Source organism: Lycium barbarum, chromosome 8 (assembly GCF_019175385.1).
Source record: "Lycium barbarum isolate Lr01 chromosome 8, ASM1917538v2, whole genome shotgun sequence".
Classification (NCBI taxonomy): Eukaryota; Viridiplantae; Streptophyta; class Magnoliopsida; order Solanales; family Solanaceae; genus Lycium; species Lycium barbarum.
This window is the reverse complement of record NC_083344.1, coordinates 49,391,590-49,411,467: the sequence shown is the minus strand read 5'-3', so window position 1 is coordinate 49,411,467 and position 19,878 is coordinate 49,391,590. Positions and strand designations below refer to the sequence as shown.

At 37.0% G+C, this 19,878-nt stretch overlaps 1 protein-coding gene across 2 annotated transcripts; it reads left to right on the top strand.

Moving 5' to 3' along the window:
* The first annotated feature begins 1,886 nt into the window (after nucleotides 1-1,886).
* Nucleotides 1,887-10,071, top strand: LOC132606142 (delta-1-pyrroline-5-carboxylate synthase-like). 2 transcript variants are annotated; one of them, XM_060319505.1, is made up of 20 exons: nucleotides 1,887-2,156; nucleotides 2,567-2,638; nucleotides 2,715-2,818; nucleotides 3,561-3,663; nucleotides 3,788-3,949; nucleotides 4,390-4,679; nucleotides 4,879-5,029; nucleotides 5,113-5,277; nucleotides 5,359-5,436; nucleotides 5,872-5,961; nucleotides 6,202-6,288; nucleotides 6,364-6,450; nucleotides 6,535-6,631; nucleotides 6,708-6,811; nucleotides 6,903-6,978; nucleotides 8,402-8,552; nucleotides 8,647-8,715; nucleotides 8,852-8,918; nucleotides 9,011-9,081; nucleotides 9,582-10,071. In XM_060319505.1, exons 1-20 carry the CDS (start codon nucleotides 2,097-2,099, stop codon nucleotides 9,661-9,663), a joined length of 2,166 nt encoding a protein of 721 aa, XP_060175488.1. In that variant the 5' UTR covers nucleotides 1,887-2,096; the 3' UTR covers nucleotides 9,664-10,071. The 2 variants fall into 2 exon arrangements, with proteins under 2 accessions (XP_060175488.1, XP_060175489.1); XM_060319506.1 differs by having other exon boundaries at nucleotides 1,892-2,156; nucleotides 4,402-4,679.
* The last annotated feature ends 9,807 nt before the right edge of the window (nucleotides 10,072-19,878 follow it).

Sequence of the window (19,878 nt, the reverse complement as noted above, 5' to 3'; positions counted from 1 at the left end):
GTCCGGAGACACCGGACCAACAGATTTACTTCTCTTTTCTCGGATCAGCCACATCTAGTGCAATCCCCCGGTCTGAAGAAAAGACTGATCATACTCGTGCTCATTTGATCTTACCCTCGGCCTCGGTGTCACCGGTCTTGCATATATCCATTTTTTACCATATATAGAGGGTGTTCCGCCCCTAATAAGATTCATACCTAAAATAAACAGACTTAATGACTGAAATCTAAATGATCAAGATTAAAATCTTTATTATTATTATTATTATTATTATTATTATTATTATTGTTGTTATTTTTGTTAGATCTTCATTATTAAGTATACAAATAGGACTTAGTATTTATGTTATTTTCTTAAAAAAAAAAACTCTCATTAATATGTGATCACGCTTACCCAGAACTAGTAAAGTAAATACTAAATAATGGGGTAATGAATATTCGTAGACCAGAACTGATAAAGACTGACAACGTCACGTCTTTGTGCAAAAGATTCATGGTTTTATGCAATTGCAACATCTTCCTTGCATGATGTCATGGAAGTGTTCAGGAAAAAGTGTAAAGCATCAACATTTAAATATTTAACAAAAAATGAAAAAATAATGAAATAATATATATACAGAATCAAGAAAAATATTACATGATGAGCAATAACTTTGATAATTAGGAAAGAAGTTGCGTCGGGATAAAACTGGCAGAAAATCTAGAAAAGGAATCACATGAAATGTTAGCGCAAACTTATAATCTCGCAAAAACCAAATCTCATTTTGCTAGCTGTAGGAAATAAAAAAGGAAAAAAGAAAGGAGAAATTCCAAAAGAAAATAAGGAGGAAAATAGTGAAATTTTTTGTGGTGCATTTGTTATTTCAAAAAAGTGTTAGAAAATTTCTTCCATAAACTTTGTCAAGTTTTTCCGGAATCTTTTTGTTGGCCAAACACCATCTTTAGTGGAGTAAGTATTTTGTTGGGAAATAATTTCAAAAATATCTTTTACAAATTTTCAAGTTTTGCTAAAACTGTAAAAAGATTCATTTACTTTTGAAACAAACACTAGCAATTTTTTTTTTTTTTTTTTGATAACGCGCATTTGACTATGTATTCGATAAAAAGTAGAGAGAAAGATTGATGGTGAGATTTAAACAGTGGCCAATGTAGGCATGTAGTGTTCCGTTAGAGTGAACTTAATTAATTAATTTTTTTTTAACGAGCCACATCCGCTATCCTCCTAATGTTCACAAAGTAAAACCTGCTACAGTTTAATATTCTGCAACTCACACAGGAGAGATAAATTAGGCAAGTCTCGTGCTACGAGCTCGACAAAAAGCACGCAAAAGTTTGAACTTGATATCCCCATTTAGTAAATATTAAATTTTGTACTCACAATTTTAAATTGCAATACTTTTAGCGTTAAAAATCTAAATGTCAAATCCATTAAATATAATTCTGGATATAATAAATAAGATATGTAGTAACAAATATTCGATTATTAGAGTGGTTAACAACTCCAATCTCTAACCACATGAAGTGTTTTTTGTTTGTTTACCTTTCATTTTCACATGCATTTTGTAATTTTGTATATGGCTGTGCTTGGCGATGAAATTTAAAAAAAGGAAAACGAATTTGCGAAAACTCGTGAGGAAGAGACAAGTTACTGACCTAATTTGTCCTGACTTGGTTCTGATTGAAGCAGCGAGAAATAAGGCCACAACGTGCGAAAGTCCATGTTTCTCTGCTGAGTTGTTCCTATTAAATTTACAATATCACCCTTAGACGTGGCATACCGTAATTGCTCTATTGACAATGCCACACAAATATAATTATATTTATAAATACAGAAAAATAAAACGTAAACGACAAACCTATGCGACTGTCCTACGGTTTCTCCACCCCCTCAATCTACCCCAGGGGTCAATTTGTGTTTATATATAAGTAGGAAGATATCTTCCATCTCAAATCTACATACAACTGCAAACAAACCCACATAAAAGAAAGCAGAAACATAGGAATTAGGATTCAAGTTGGCGGAGGTTCAGGACTCTCCGCATTAGCCATATCTAACCGTCATTCTTTTCTTTTTGTTAATCGTTTGAAGGTGTGATTATGGATTCGGCTGATCCTGCTAGAGCGTTTGTCAAGGACGTCAAAAGAATTATTATTAAGGTACTATTATTCTTCTTTTTGTTTTTGTTTCTCATTGCTTAATCTGTGTATTCTATTTTGGTTTTGATGTGTTTTCCTTGTTTCCATTGGTTCATGCTAAATGCCTTATAGGTTCCTTTTTATCCAAAATTGTCTTTTTTGTTGAATTTGGGTGTCTGATGAATGTTGTTTTGGTTTTCTAGATTGGAAAAAGGGTCTGTAATTTCCCTTCCTTTTTCTCCTTTTGATAACTGTGGTTTCTAGCCAACTTAGGCTCTCCCCGGCCACTAAGGCTTAGTCAGATGGTAAAAACATCATCAAACAGTTTTTTGTTTTTGTTTTCCATGATTTTCGGACACGGCTAGATTCTTTTTGTCTAAATCTCTATTTAATTCTGTTTGTAATATTATGTGCTATGTGTGTTGCCAAAGGTTGGAACAGCAGTGGTGACTCGAGGTGATGGAAGATTAGCACTTGGAAGAATGGGTTCACTGTGTGAGCAGGTGCTTGCTCAATTTTCAGTATGGAAAGATTAAATTGTTTATTTGAATTGAGATGTTACTTACAAACTACTTACAGATTCGGGAACTTACCTCTCAAGGCTTTGAAGTTATTTTGGTGACTTCAGGTGCCGTTGGTGTTGGCCGTCAGCGCCTTCGATATAGGAAGCTTATTAACAGCAGGTTAGAAGCTTTTTTCCAAATTCCCTATTCAAATACCCCTTTTGAGTTAAATGCAACCTTTGAAAATTAAGTGTATGGCTCATGTTAATTCATATGGGTGAATCAGAACCTCTATTTCATGGATGATCATATTTGCCTATTGCATTAAAAAAACTTCTCATCATCTTTGCCCTATTGTATTAAAACTTTTCTGATGATAAAGAATTGTATTCCGTTAGCTGCCTAAATTATGGATAAAACACTACAAGAGTAGACACCAGAACGTTATACATCTGATTTCGTGTATTATTAGACATTAGAACAAACTTTATATATTATCCTCGTCGGCAATAAGCAAAAGATAATACCTTACATCTTGGCATTAACAAAATACTACTTTAAAATATCAAGTATGTGTGATTCATTATGCTCATTTCAAACGCAATTTTCGATGTTCTAAATAGCTAATTGGGCCTTGTCCTTTGAACTCGAAAGAAGTTCATGGTGAAACTTGCCTTAGGCAAATTCCATATCGGATGACAAGCCTGCTAGAGGGGAGCCTTAGAGCAATAGTAAAGTTGTCTCCGTACGACCTATAGGTTACGTGTTCGAACTGTGGAAGCAGCCACTAATGCTTGCATTAGGTTAGCTGTCTACATCAAACGCAGGATGCTTTGTCCACCGAGCTGCCCTAATGAGAAGCCTGCTAATATTTTGAGCTAGGTTTCCTCAAAAGTATATTTAATAGTCTCCATATTTGCAGCTTTGCGGACCTTCAAAAGCCTCAAGGCGACCTTGATGGCAAAGCTTGTGCGGCTGTAGGTCAGAATGGCCTCATGGCTCTGTATGATACGTTGTTCAGTCAGGTAAAAACTTGGTTTTTGGAACTTCTGTGTATATTTGTATTGTGTAATACCTCATTTTGCGATTCCTTCTTTGCTCAAAGGATTGTATAGTGACCTTCCCACTTTGTTTCTCACCTTTATACAGTTGGATGTAACCTCAGCTCAGCTTATGGTGACTGATAATGACTTTAGAGATCCGGACTTTAGGAGACAACTCAATGAAACTGTAAACTCATTGCTCTGTCTAAAAGTTGTACCTATATTTAACGAGAACGATGCTATCAGCACGCGGAAGGCTCCTTATGAGGTATCATTTCTCTTGTTTTTCTACTCTTCTTGCTGTATCTGGTGCTTTCTATAAGAGTCCCTTCGCCAATAGTTCAATAATGATATTTATGAGAATAAAACTGACTTGCTAACTTGTGTCTAAGACCAAGAGTGCAACTCTTAAATTCTTGAAAAATGTTTATGCAGCGTATGGATCCTCTGGACCCTGAGTTAAATGTCTTCTCTCTATTTTGCTGTTGTTTTTAATTTTTTATTCACATCACATGGGCCCTTCTATTAAACTGATCTTTTTAAAATTATGGTCCAAAATATCATCTTGATTTTGTTTGATCTTAAGCTTTTCTTTGACGTGATTTGATTTTCAATTTTTAGCTAGTCTCCATGGATAATAAGTTCTGAAGTTTTTTCATTTTTATTTCATCCTAGGTTCACGTTTGTGTTAATAGTGACAGTTTTTAGCTCTCCATGCAGGATTCGTCTGGAATCTTTTGGGATAATGACAGTTTGGCAGCTCTATTGGCTTTGGAGCTAAAAGCGGATCTTCTTGTTTTGCTGAGTGACGTTGACGGTCTTTACACTGGCCCTCCAAGCGATCCACAATCAGAGCTAATTCATACATATGTTAAGGAGAAGCACGAGGGATTGATTACTTTTGGAGACAAGTCTAGAGTGGGAAGAGGGGGTATGACTGCCAAGGTAAAAGCTGCTGTGTATGCAGCATATGCTGGCATTCCTGTTGTCATAACCAGGTATCATATTAACATTTACACATTTTGAACTCTATGTGCATTTTTTAGCTTTCAATCGGGGTATAGAAGACGGTAGCTGTTATGTTGTTTTTCGGATATGCATTGCTCTTCAACCTATTCGATCTAATGTTTTGGTTTCTCCCTATGTTTCAACCCTTGCTGATTGCCTCTCTCTCTCTCTCTCTCTGTGTGGATGAAGTGGCTTCGCCAACAATAATATCATTAAAGCACTAGATGGAGAACGTGTTGGCACTCTATTTCATCGTGAAGCCATTAAATGGGCATCAACAGGAGATGTTGATGCTCGCGAGATGGCAGTTTCTGCAAGGGAATGTGCCAGGCGGCTTCAGGTATTATACCTAGAGGACATCTAAAAATAGTAATAAATTGTAGTAGAGCTCTAGTTACTGACTATTTCTTCCTTTAACTTCAGGCCCTCTCATCTCAAGAAAGGAGTAAAATTTTGCTAGATATAGCTGATGCACTGGAAGCAAAAGAAGAAGAAATCCTGGCTGAAAATGAAGCTGATGTTGCTGCTGCTCAGCAAGCTGGATATGAAAAGGCTATGATATCTCGGTTAGCCTTGAAGCCAGGAAAAGTAAGACATCGCTCAATTATGGTAGATTAAATTATTTTCACTTAATGATCATCTACTTATTTTAGCTGAAACTAATTATAGATTTCAAGTCTTGCAAACTCGGTCCGTGTGCTTGCTAACATGGATGAGCCCATTGGCCGCATTTTAAAGAGGACAGAGGTAAGAATCTTGCTTTTCGGGCACTACCTCGTGTGTGTCTTTTAACGTTAGGACTTTGATTTGTGAATAAAACAGATGTCAATATCTGTACAAAAGATTGTTTTTATTGAGATTAGGAAGAAAATAGGGATCTGTTGAAATAGCTTCTTATGAAATAACTTTCTACAGCTATGAATAATATTAGTGAAAAACTAATTTTTCCTTGGTCCTCTGGGTCTTTGTCACTAGTTGTATACCTGAAAATGCTAACAATGTTGTTTTATGGAAATCAAATGGTATAGACAAAACTAATTTTTACTCTGTTGTATCTTTAACCATGGAAACTTGTTGGAATTTTAGGGAATACTGATACAGAGCATTCATTTATCACTGATTTATCTTTGAAATTCATTCTTGGATTAATCTTGATTTGTGGAATGTTATTGCCTTATCCAGCTTGCCGATGGAATCATATTGGAGAAAACATCATCTCCATTGGGTGTTCTCCTGATTATATTTGAGTCACGACCTGATGCACTCGTACAGGTAAGCAGCGCTGGAAACATTTTACTTGTTTTAATTATCCGGAAGTTCTACTGCAGTTGTCTCCCTTTATTTAAATCACAAAAACATATCAAAAAGAGAGAAAAAAAATAGTGTGGTTGGATTTTCATGTTACTTGTGCAGCAGCTTTTTTTTCTTAATGCCAGGGAGTGGGGTTATGGCTTGAATTGTCTATTCTTGGTTTATTTCTTCACAAACCCTTATACACATTTTGTGGAGCAGATAGCTTCCCTAGCAGTCCGAAGTGGGAATGGCCTCTTGTTGAAAGGAGGGAAGGAGGCCAAAAGATCAAATGCAATATTACACAAGGTTTAATTGAGAATATAATGACCATTTTTCCACTTGGTAATGTACAGCTTTTCACCTGTTTCTGGTTTCCTCCAGGTGATTACCTCATCCATTCCTCCAAGTGTCGGTGAAAGACTTATTGGGTTAGTGACTTCTAGAGAAGAGATCCCTGAATTGCTTAAGGTACTCCCTCTTTTATAAATCGAATGCAAGTGTACATGAGATGCGAGTGAGTTTGGCTCTGATCTTTTTTCCCCCCTGCCCCAGCTTGATGATGTGATTGATCTTGTTATACCAAGAGGTAGCAATAAACTTGTTTCTCAAATTAAGGCTGCAACAAAAATTCCAGTTCTTGGCCATGCTGGTAATTATATCTTATCTCAACTATTTATAACTTTTACATGCTATATGCACAGTTTGCTGACTACATTTTCTTCCAGATGGTATTTGCCATGTTTTCATTGATAAGTCTGCTGACTTGGATATGGCCAAACGCATTGTTTTGGATGCGAAAACAGATTATCCAGCGGCCTGCAATGCAATGGTAACCTGTAATACTCTGTCCTAATAAAATGTCCAGTATCAATCATGTAAGACACAACACACATTTTTAACATCAATTTTTTTTTTTATAGGAAACGCTTCTCGTTCACAAGGATCTGGTGCAAACTGGAGGTCTTAATGACCTGATTCTGGAACTTCAAGAAAGAGGTGAGGCTTCTTCTGCAAACTCCTTGTACATTTAAGCTTCTAAATAAGCTCTGTCTGGGCGCTTAGCTTTAAGAAAATAATAAAGAATCTGTTGGTAGTAACATATTTCTTGATGGTTATTCTATAATTAGTTACTTCTTCGTTTTTCTTTTTCTACTTTAAGTGGCTGTTATTATTAAATCTCATCGATAGAGAACGTGCATTGTGTCGTCTGAATTAAGCATTCTTCTAGTTTAAGTGGCTGTTATTATTAAATCTCATCGATAGAGAACGTGCATTGTGTCGTCTGAATTAAGCATTCTTCTAGTTTCCTTGTTTAAACCTTTATTTTGTGGATACAAAACCAATCATCCCTTGTCATGCCTCTCACAGCCCATTCGTTACTTGATTTATTTTGTAATCTCAGTTCAAGGCACCTCCTCCTCCATCCATTTTATGTTTCAACGTGTTTGTAATTCTCTATGTAGTTTCATGTCATCTTTGCTTTTTAGCATTTTAACTTTTAGTTTAGGATGTATGGATCTATTGTGTCTCCCAGTTCAATCAATCAACTCATCCCATCCCAAATTAGTTGGACACACTCATAATTGCCATTCATTCATCGACTCTCTAAATATATGAATCCTATGTATCTACTCTATTGAGGTTAATTTAATGAACTGTCTGCTATACGAATCCTCTGTATCTACTCTGCTTTATTTAGGTTAGTTTCATTCGGATACCTAGTAATCTATCTTTTTTGGCAAATTAGGGTTTCTATAAAACGAGAGATCCCAAAATACTTCGGATTTTTACATGTTTATGGCTATCATCTGTCAGTCACTCAAGTTTCACCACCATGACATGAAATCTATATACTGAATTTTCTACTTGAAGGGGTGCTAGAAAGCAATGGTAAAGTCCTATGTGGTTTGCGAGCTATAGCATAGGAGCTGGGTTTACCCTGTGCGCACCCGAAGGGTAGTGGCTGCGGGTTCCCATGTCATCAAAAAAAAAAAAAGCTAACGGTAAAGTTGTCTCTGTGTGACCTATAGTTCACGGGTTCGAGCCGTAGAAGTAGCCACTAATGCTTGCATTAGGGTAGGCTATCTACATCACACCCCTGGGGGTGTGACCCTTCCCCAATCCTTGCTAACACGGGAAGCTTAGTGCACCGGGCTGCACTTTATTGAATTTTCTATTTATTGTGTTTAATTTGAATGTCTTTGAAGGTTTTTGATAATTAAACTGGACTTATTATGCTTTTTTTCCTATACATCTTTAGCTGTAAATTGCTATAGATTTTAACCACATACAAGCATGAATTTCAAGCTATATCTTTCACCAGCATACACGTGTTTTAAAAATCTACCAAATGTTTGTCCAATTATTTGCATGAAAGCACATTTAGTAGATATGAAGAAATGTAAAATGATGTTTGCAGGTGTTTCTTTATTTGGTGGACCTAAAGCAAGCTCCCTACTTAATGTTCCTGAAGCAAATTCCTTCCATCATGAATACGGTGCTCTGGCTTGCACTGTAGAAATTGTTGAAGATGTGAATGCTGCAATAGATCACATACATCATCATGGAAGGCAAGTTACAATTCTCATAATCAATTTTCAATGTATTTTATTTGAATCTGGGAATTGCAAAATGCTTATGTGGTAGTACCTCTCTCGTTGACAGTGCTCACACTGATAGCATCATTACTGAAGACAAAGAAGTTGCTGAACTGTTTTTACATCAAGTTGACAGGTATACTTCGATATTGCTCTGTATGTTTTTTCGTTCATCCTCCTGCACATGTAGTTTCTTGATATACTAAGACCATACAGATTGCTACTGCTGTTAATGTGAGGAATGATGTTTGAAAGTAATGTTCATTTTTCAGTGCTGCTGTACTTCATAATGCAAGCACAAGATTTAGTGATGGGTTCCGCTTTGGACTTGGTGCAGAGGTCGGTATAAAATTGATCAGTAGATCCAGATGGTAATCTTTGTTTCCCATTGCAACACAACTTGATTGTTTTTTTTTTTTACTACTGAATAGGTGGGGATTAGTACAAGTCGCATTCATGCTCGCGGTCCAGTTGGAGTTGAGGGATTGCTCACAACTAGATGGTAATTTGACTTCTAAATCTTTCTGGGAATTATGCTCGCTGTGTTATATTCTCTTGAGACATTGCCTCGAGGAGAAAAACATTGTGTACTTTGCATTAATGTCCTTTCAATTTGACCCCAATTCCTCTTCCATCTTTTCTGCACATGCGACATCATCGTGCTAATCTTATTTTTCTAGAAATAAGTAGTCAGTTAGCATTTTCAGAAATGTTTCTTCCCCTACAATAACCAGTTGGAGCATCACGTCTTTGATAGCATTTCTCAATAAGTTTTATAATATGGTATATAGATATTTCAGTTAATATTTAGCTGGTTTCAGTAGGTTTCTAGGAACATGGGGATGCAATTTCTGCTCGGTATATTAAGATTCTGGAAGCCATACTGTCATTACCATTTTGTGCTTTTATCACATAAGAAAATGCTGTAACTTCCGTTTTGCACTTTGAACTGAAATTCTCTTTGGAACACTGACGTAATGGCACAATATTTTTTGTTTGTAGGCTTGCAAGGGGATCTGGACAAATTGTTGATGGTGATAAAGAAATTGTCTACACTCACAAAGACCTTGATCTGGAGGCTTGAGAGTAATGTATGCAAGTATTATTAGTATTATTGTTATTAATGTTATTATTATCCTCCTCTGGATCTGGGAAGATGTGTTGTGTACACTTGGATTTGGTAAAGCGCATTTGATGCTTATCCTGGGAATTACAATCGTGGACATCGATTTATTAATGGCAAGTACAAGAAAGAGAAACCAGGGCAGGAGGACCACTAGGATTTGCCTTACTGCTGGGCGAAATAATTTTTGTAATTAGCAGAGGTTAATCAGGTTTGGTGTAGTAGATTATTATTACGTGGTTGCTCTAGTAAATTAGCTGCCAAATTTGTCTCATTTAAGAGCTTTCGATTAGTTATTATTAAAACTGTACCCCAAGAAAAACAAAGTTGAGTTTCATTATGTTAATGAAATTTAATACTAGTTCTTTATGATATTTTCTTCATCTTTCATATTTCCATTTTGTAAACTCAACTTGAAAAGTAATTAGCGTGAAATTAGCAACCTAAAAAAGATAAATAATATTAATTGGCAATCATCTGTGAGCAGTGTTTTAAAAGGCGTTTTTGGGGCGAGCCCCGGGACGAGGTGTACCAAAAACGCCTTGAGGCGTCCGTGCGGGGTAAGTCTCGTGGGGCGTACGCCCCAACCTTCTGGGTGTTTGCCTAGGCGTAAGCCCCAACGTTCTGGGCATTCGTTTGGGGCGTAAGACCCCAGAACCTTTTTTTTTTTTTTTTTTTTGCGCGTATTGCCCTTTATTTGGGGTGGTCTTTAATTTTTGCCCTTCAAATTGGTGGTCTTTAAAATTTACCTGTCACCTAATACCCCAAGGTTGTGGGTTCGAATCCCAGCTCAGTTAAAAAAAAAATTCGCAAGGCAGACTTTGCAAAATTCTACCTAATTCTGCCCGACAAAATTCTACCTAATTCTGCCCGACAAAATTCTGCTTGAAGGGTAGAGTTTAAAGACCACCATTTTGAGGGGTAAAAATTAAAGACCACCCCCAGCGAAGGGCAATACTACAAGTGCCCGAACTTTTTCAAATTTGAGCCAAAATTGCTTAATAAATCTTTTTTTTTTAAAGTTAAATATCCAAAAATTAACTCGTAAATTTTCAAATTAAAAATCTCAAAAAGTCAAAATAAAATTTTAATTGTTTATCTGTTACAGCCTGTATTTGTACATTCGGATAATTCGAGATAATTGCGAAAAAAATCAAAGGCAAGACTATTTTCCAAATAGAAGAAATGATATGTTCTAGTATATTGAGGGTTTTGAAGTAAAACAAAAGTTTAAAGTGAAGTTCGGGAAGTCTAGTTTCCAACGCAACAAACCGCTCCTCAATCGGACATCGGGGTAAGGAGATATGGACATTACAAGTTGGAAGGGCAAGCCAGAAAAAAAATGGTCTACGCGAACGCGCCAGAGAGTGGCGCGAACGCGCAGAAGGCCAAAGGGCCGATACAGTGCGAACGCGCCCCCACGTGGCGCGAACGCGCAGAACAAAAATTCAAGAATCAAGTTCGGAATGAAGGATGTGTTATAAGGAGGTAATAATAACATATATATGGCATTTGGAGACCATATGGTGTAAATTAGTTCATATGTTATTCGACGAAAAGCCCTCGTTGCTGCAAGCTAAGTGGGGCCCACATATCGGAGTTTCATAAAGGACATATGATGAGACATATAAATAGTATATGGAAAGTTGAGTAAGTCCTTAGAAGGACCCATAAGCCAAAAATGAGTGTAGACCCTCCAAAAGGACGATTTAAGAAAACGTTTTTGGGAGATCTAACTTAGAGGGGCAAAAACGGCATTATAAGTTTGGAATTTGGGAAAACTCCCAGAAATAAAAGTTGTAGATAATTGACTTAGCTTTCCAACCATAGGTCGTGGGTCCTCACACGATATCGGGATCAAGAGTTATGACCGTTTTATTGAACGAAGGTCCAGGCAGAAAAACAGGGCCAGCGCGAACGCGCTGAACACTTTTCCAGTCGTTTCTGGCAGCTTCTAAAACGTTATAAAAAGGGGGAAACCCCCTCATTTTCAGCCAAGAACACACGAAAACCCCCCCAAAAATTCCAGAAAATTCCCCAACTTTCCACCACCAAATTTGTCACGACCCAACCCCGTGGGCCGCGACTGGTACCCTAACTGGGTGCCCGTACATACCTACCCGACCGAATTTCGAATCATACGGAATTTTTTTTTTCTTTCTTTTTTTAAAACAGAAGTTACAAAAGTAGGCCGATACAATTACGGCACGCGCGCAAACATATTATATATATACCTGAACATACAGACATTTACAGATAAGCCGATAAGGCTAACATACAGACGAAAACCCGTAACCCACACATCTATCTACAGGCCTCTACAGACATACAGAATCATATGACGGGACAGGGTCCCGCCGTACCCAGAATATCCATACATACAGAGTATACAGAAGACAGGAGATATATACCAAAAATATACGCTCCGGATCAAAGGAGCTCTTCAAAACAGCTGAATCAGAAACCTACGCTGGCGGCGTATCACCTGGCGCGTCTGTACCTGCGGGCATGTAGCGCAGCCCCCGAAGAATGGGGGTCAGTACGAAAAATGTACCGAGTATGTAAAGCAGAACATAACAGATATAAACATAGTCCGAACCGGAGTCACAGAAATATAACGAACAGAACCATAAATCAGACTGACGGACAGAGTTATGATCCAGACAGACATACAGAATCGTGTTCTTTATAGATAAACAGAATCATGGTTCGGACAGACAGACGGAATCATAATACGGACAGATGAGCAGAATCAGAATCCATACGGACATACAGACATAGTCGTAATTCAGACGGACAGACAGAAGTATGTCGGACAGAATTATGCATGCAGAGTAGTACAGAGTCATACAGAATCATACAGAGGCATGTGCTTATATAAATATAGATGGCACACGCATACATTCGTACAGATCCCGGCCCTGTCTGGGGGCGCGGTAACAGAACCCGGCCCTCTTAGTACGGGACGCGGTGGACAGACAGAATCAGATCAGATCATATGCCATCCTGGCCGCCATCCCCATACACAGATCATAATATCATACAGACATACAGATCCCGGCCCGTACGCCGAGGGACGCGGTGAACAATGCAGAGAAATATGCACGATAACAGAACCTGGCCCGGGTCGCAGTGAAAGAATGCATTGAGACAGACACGAACTGATAAATGAGAAACTACTTACATACAGACTCAATCAAACTGAAGGGTGCCAAACGGCGAGCCAAAATCAGAATATCCAGATAGTATGCATAGTACGCGCCTATGTCCTAGTTGGGAAGGCACGACAGATTATTATCAGAATCGGATTCTCAGATGTTCAAAAATCATTTGTATAAATTACACAAAAATAGCCATATTATACACAAAATAATAGTCCAGAAGTTTTTAGAGAAAATCGGACCAAAACGGAAGTATTTAAAATTTTACAAAAGATATCGGGCCTTGTGGGCCCGCCTCGGACCAACTCGAGGCTACATGGGTAAATTATTGCTAATAGACCTTATGAGGTCATCCATAGTCGTTTGGAAGTGTTCCGACTCCGTTTAGGGAAGTTTTTGTACAAAAATTCACTTTAAGGGCAATTTGTAAGAAAATAGCTTCAATTGAATTGAAGGAATTGGAGCGGTTTTCCGTCTCGAATTCCGGGGAACGGAGTCGTACTTAAGGCTCGCGGCCGAGCCTACCACATCCAGAACATGCCTAGGAACATAGGGAAATGCTTCACATACCTCGATGACGCGTTACGCTCGCTTGGCGTCAATCCAAATTTCGTCCAAAATCTGGAAATGGTCAAGTTTACCATTTGGTTAGTTTCAAACTTTCAATATTCCAACTTTACACATACTTGCCTACCGAAATTTCGGCAGCATTTCCTCTGTATATACGACATCCCCGAGACTTAGCTCGGCTCAATTCATCAACACAACAACCCAGAATAACATCAAAACAACAATAGACATTAAAACATACACTATGGCATCACTAGCCATCTTTCGACATAACGAAACATCTTTCGTTTCAAACTTACATTTCCAAACCAAACTTATCATTTTCATATTCATCAACCATCAAAATCATTACAACATACGTCGAAGGCATATCATACCATTTTCACACAATATACATAAGATATGCAAACATTCAAACTCTCCATTAAGCCACTACTTTTCCAATATTTCCTAACCTTCAACATACAAGTTCATTATACATTTCCATCTTCCAAATTCATCAACAATAATCATAATTTGCCTCTTGATACTTTCATTTCCATTTTTACATAAATCCTAACAAAGTTGCATATTCTCCTACAACAACTTAATAACCATTTTTCCAAGACAATAAGAATCATTAACCTTCCACTCACATCATATGGCCACAACAACATAAGTATTACATTAAATAACTTCAATTCATCCACTTTCATGTAAGGCACCACACGGCCAACATGCAATACCTTCCAACTTCCATTAATTCATCCCACTTTCATTCCTAATACAATTTCTACCATAACATACTAGATTCTAACATGAATTCAAACCATCCAAGACATGTAATTCATACACATACATTCGGCCAACACACCCTTAGTTCCAACACACAAAATTTCCATATTTTTCATTCATTCACACATACTACAACATACATATACCATTTATAACATAACAAAAGCATGAAATCCTCACTTTTCTTCAAGTTCTTCACTTGTGGGATAAGATTGCTTTCTTGCCACAATACTTGTACCAACTTGTAGAGGGCTTTGCACTTGGTAATAATTTCACAAAAGATGAACTTTTGAACCAAGGAATTGGCTCCAAAAGTTTTTTTTCTTTTCTTTCTTTCTTTCCTCTCAAACCCGAAACCCCTATCTTTTTTTTTCTTTGTTCTTGCTTTGCTTTTTCTTGAATGTTCTTAGGATAAGTATGGCTTATATTACCACTTAATTTAATTGTGGACTTGGGCCATTTTCCACATGGCATTGCCGGTTGGGCCCCCTTAAATTGGGCCTTACTTCACTTATTTTTTTGAGCCCAAAATGGTTGGTTACATATTGTAGTTCATGGGCAAGTTTCCCAAAATTCCAATTTTGCCCTTGGCCTCCTTTCGTAATTCCACACCATTGTATTCATAACCTACACATTCATACCAAGAAATGTCCAATTATGGCCTTATTCATCACAAGTCAATTTATCTTGAATTTTTCGAATAAGCGAAAATGTCGGATGTAACAAAATTTTAGCCCAAACCAGGTATAATTTCCCAATTTCAGTCCGGATCGCGTATAGTTTTCGCTGCAGAATCGTATGGCGGTGCGTTGTGGTATAAAAATAAGGTGAAAAAGGGAAGATACAACAATATTAAAGGGAGAAATGTATGAATCTCTTTCTATTTGTGTTAATACCGGTTTATTTACGAAGAAAGCGTGATTAAATGATTGTATACTGAGTTAATTAATTATGAAAGTTGGAAAACAGCGTGCGGGCTGTTTTATGAGATATTTTGGAGCTGGGAACATTATAATTGATGTTGGTATTGTTGTTGTTGTTGTTGGTTGCTGAATTGAGAATTCGGGCTAGGCATATAAATAGGGGAGATGACGCCCGATTTTCGGCAGAATATAAAATAGTATAATTCGAAGTATGGTACAAGTGTACGATGAAAAGGCTAACATTAGTGTGAATCATCTTAAATGTAGACTTACGAGCTCGGACACATAAGCATAGCCAATAAGAGGTGGAACAAGTATGTTAAGGCTCGACCCTTTCCTTCTTTGGCATGATCTCTATGTCGCAAGTTTACGAATGTTTCCATAGTTTCCTTATCTTCAAAAGTTAGAAGCCTATGACACTAAGGTATAAGTCTTTCCCTAATAGTTTACAAACTGTTTTCCAAAATACCCATATTTTTCCAAAAACCAAGTTTTAAGAAGTTGAAAACTTTTATGACTAGAACGACGAATATGATTCTTATAATGACAATGATAATGCCAGATATGAGAAAACGTCTATGATGAGTATGTTAAGAATGGTTCCATGTTGGAAAATCCTAAGTTATGGGTTCGATACGAATATGGGAATATTGAGTTATTTCTTGATTCTCAACTTTACTCCTTGATAACAATTCTATTTTCTTTCAAAAACTTTAAAGCATATGATTCAACGTCTTATGAAATTTATGATCTTATCCTATGTTATTTGCCATTAGTCTCATCTTATATAATTGTTCCTTCAAGGTGAGACGTGACGACCATGATGATTCCATAATATAATCGGAGGTTACCGACCTTACGTCACTCCGATAGAGTTGTAGTTTTTCTTTGGGCTCTCCTGCATGTTATGATATGATATATGTATATGGGGAAGATGGGAAAAAGGGCAGAGCGCTATAGACGCTGGGATATACACACGGTACATGTATCCGTATTTGACTTGATATCATCCCGGACGCGGGATGCCCGGACGCGGGATATATATATATATATTTATGGTTAAATGGATCGGCTGCCGACGCCTCGGCAATATGACACGTTCTATTTTCATATGTATATGAGCAAGAAATATTTTTCAAAAGGAAAGCTAAGCATGCATGGTATCTGCCAAAGGGCACTTATATGTACAGGTTATCTTTCTACCTCCGGACATGCTTTATGTTTCTTTTATGCTATTATTCTCGTTCCATATTTTCCGTATGTTATTATTCATGCCTTACATACTCAGTACAATGTACTGACGTCCCTTCTTGCGGACGCTGCGTTTCATGCCGCGCAGGTACACCCAGACGTATTGAAGCCGTTATAGAAGATGTTCCAGCGAAGTTGGCGAACTCCATTTGGCCCTGGAGTGTAGCCGAGTCAGCGTACTATGCCATGATGTCTTGTTCGAAGTTAGAGACTTTGCAGACAGAGTCGTGGGTATGGGGAGTCAATCTGTCAGCGGCTCCATCAGCCGATGTGTCCTTATATTTTGTGTTACAAATGTCACATAGCCAGATTTTGTTCTTCATAGAGGATTTAATAGCTTTACTATGTTTTCCACTTCTTATTGATGTAAAAGTTTAAAGAGGTTACGTATGTATTAAGAGTCAGCGGGTTCGCTCGGCTCCGTATACGGGGTCGGGTGCCCATCACACCCTAGTAAAGACGGGGTGTGACATTATCCTAGTTTTATAACCTTTTCTCGTTATTGTCTACGGAGTAACGGATATACATTAGACCTTTGTATATAAAGTGCAAACTACAAAGCAAAGAATTTTGTCCTTCAATTCTTACTATGCTTCCATGCTTGCGTTTTTCATCTTTATGCTTTATTTTCTTCAATATCTTTTTAACATTCTATTCATTTTTTCAAAAAAGTGAATGAGTATTACATCATTCACTTTTGCAATGCATCATTATTTGTAGTATAATGAGTATTAATTTGTTATTTAGTTTTAGGTTTTAAAATAATAACTTTATATTATTGTCATTTTTATCTTTGAATTATTAGGATAGTATCATTTTATAACTCTAATTATGTTTTATCATAGTCATGTTATTGGTGCAATGCATCTTTACGTCATTGAATTTTTCAAGATTCTTTTAAATGGTTCGTATATATGTTAGCATGTTAATAATAGATATTACATTTTTTAAAAGAATTTTAATGTATTTTTTATTTATATGGTTATTTTATTACTTTATAAAATATTAAAAATAAAATATCCGTGGGGCTTACGCTCTGCCGAGGCGTATGTAAAACAATTCACCTTACATCCACGCCTCTTAAAACACTGTCTGTGAGTTGAGCATTTGGAAGGGCCTCAGATCAACTAGTCTTTGAGGAAAATAATTATTATGGGTAAGGCACGATCAATGATAGTTGCGTCAGGACACTCTATACTTGTGACAAGTGTTGTTGTGGACCCCCTTGTCAGCCCACTTTCTTTTTCTCAAATTCCCCCAATCCGTTTCAATATATTTCTTTCTCTCCAACGCTCATTCTCCTGGGCCGTTCAAAATCGAATCGTAACCGATGACCCAATCACAAAATTGACTTATTGATATTGGGTTATCAGATTAACGAATTAAATTTTTTAAGTTAATGGCTTATTGATGCGGGGACAGATTACTCAATTTCCTTATCGGATAAACCGTTAACCTGTTAAGAATTATCATATTTACATTTTTACCTTTAGATATAAAGTATATTATAAACCCTAAAATTGAAGCCCCATACAGTATTCTATTCTATTCACTTCTTAGCTTATTTCTTGAGTTGGTTATAACGATTTCGTGAGGGATTTGTCAAAGCTTTAAGCTTTATTATATTGAAATTTTACTTCTTCGTCATCGAAATATTGTAACTTTAATGTAAGTATTCATTTCTTGGTTTTTCTTATAACAGTGACTCAAAATTTTAAATTCATAGCATGGCTAAAAATATACAAAAGCAGTGGTGCAAGAATATTGAAAGCTGTGAATTGAAAGCTGTGATTTTAATTTCGTCGGCTGTAGCTGGATTACATATTGTGATTTTAATTTTTACCTTCTTTTAGATTTAACTGATACACCACCCGATAATTGCTAACCTGATACCGAACCAATCGATATCCTATCGGTTGGCTAGCGGATTAGTACATTTAAAAGCCGATAACTGATAAGTCAAACCGTTAAGCGTAATTATCGGCCCGATAAGTAGCCCTACCTTCTCCTCTTCTCCATTTCAATCCTTTCTCTTTTCGTAGTCCCACTTTTCACAAAAATTAAATAGGAGCAATGGATAACACTAACCTAAATTATATCTATCTTAGTGCTTTCTAATATCCACAATGTTACGCCCCAGAAAATTTAATGTTACTAAGGCTGCAGACGGCTTAATGTGAGCTCAAGGAGGAGCAAATATTACAAGTATAAAGGATGAAATTCTACTGTATTAGCATGAGGATAGCATGAGTATGATATTTGGAATTCGTACAATATGATTGGAATGATACGTTAAAAGATATATAGCCCTCGTAATCGTAAGCTGAGGTGGGGTCCACATGTCGAGATTTTACAAAGGACATATGACAAGTTATATGGATAATATATGTGAAGTTAAACACAACTCAAGAAGGACCCTTGAGCCAAATCAAAGTGGAAGCCCTCCAAAAAGATGTTTTTAAGTTACGTTTTCGGGTGATCTGACTTCGGGAGGCCATAAACCCATCATTATTTGGGAATTTGGGAAAACTCCTAAAATAAAAGTTGTAGATAATTGAAATACCTTTCCAACCATAGGTCGTGGGCCTGCATGTGACATAGGGATAAAAGGTTATGGACGTTTTCAGGCAGAAAAGTCAAGCTGGGCAGTGGGCTCGGCCCAACCCGATTCCAAGTCGGGTCAGACCCACTTCCCTTGCTATTTAAGGGAAATTTTTAGCCTTATCTGCCTCATTTTCATACCAAAGGTCCAGAATATTTTAGATAGAGAGAGAGGAGAGTTAGAGAGAGAAAGTGGAGAATTGATCATGTTCGAGGTCCCGAATTCCGAGGCTCGTGAAGAGTAAAGTGTAGTACAAGTTGTTGCCGTCGTTTTAAGCTAAAAATTGAACTTGGGGGATGTTGTATTCGTGGTGGCTGCTCATATAAGGTATGTTTAAGATTTTAATGATGTTCTTACCCTGATCATTGATAGATTTGACGGGTTAGAATAGAGAAAATGACATTGAAAGTTCGGTTATAATTTTTGGATATCAAATGACTTGGGGGATGTTTTGGTATGATTAAATGGATAGGATTAGTTGGATATTGATATAAAATAATTGTTGATATTGTTGTTGATAAGTTGCTGTTCTTGAATTTGGGAGAATAAAGTGTATGAAGATATCGTATACAAAGCGTATACCGGGCCGTTTTGGTGTATATCCTTGGAAGTTGATACTTTGAGTTTAAAAAGGCTTATATGAGATGGTTCTTGTTGTTGTTAATTTAGCTGAATTGGATTCTTGGGGTTGTCGAGTTTATAAAGGAAATGCTGTCGAAATTCCGTTAGAAATAAAGATAAGTTTAAGGGATTGATTATAAGGATATATATTGGATTGATTGTTGGTAAATTGGTATTATTGATAGATTAGCATGACCCGAAGATGGGCTGTGGTTAGCTGGAAAGCGGCAAAGGTATGTAAGGCAAACCTTTCTTCCTTTGGCATGATTCTTGT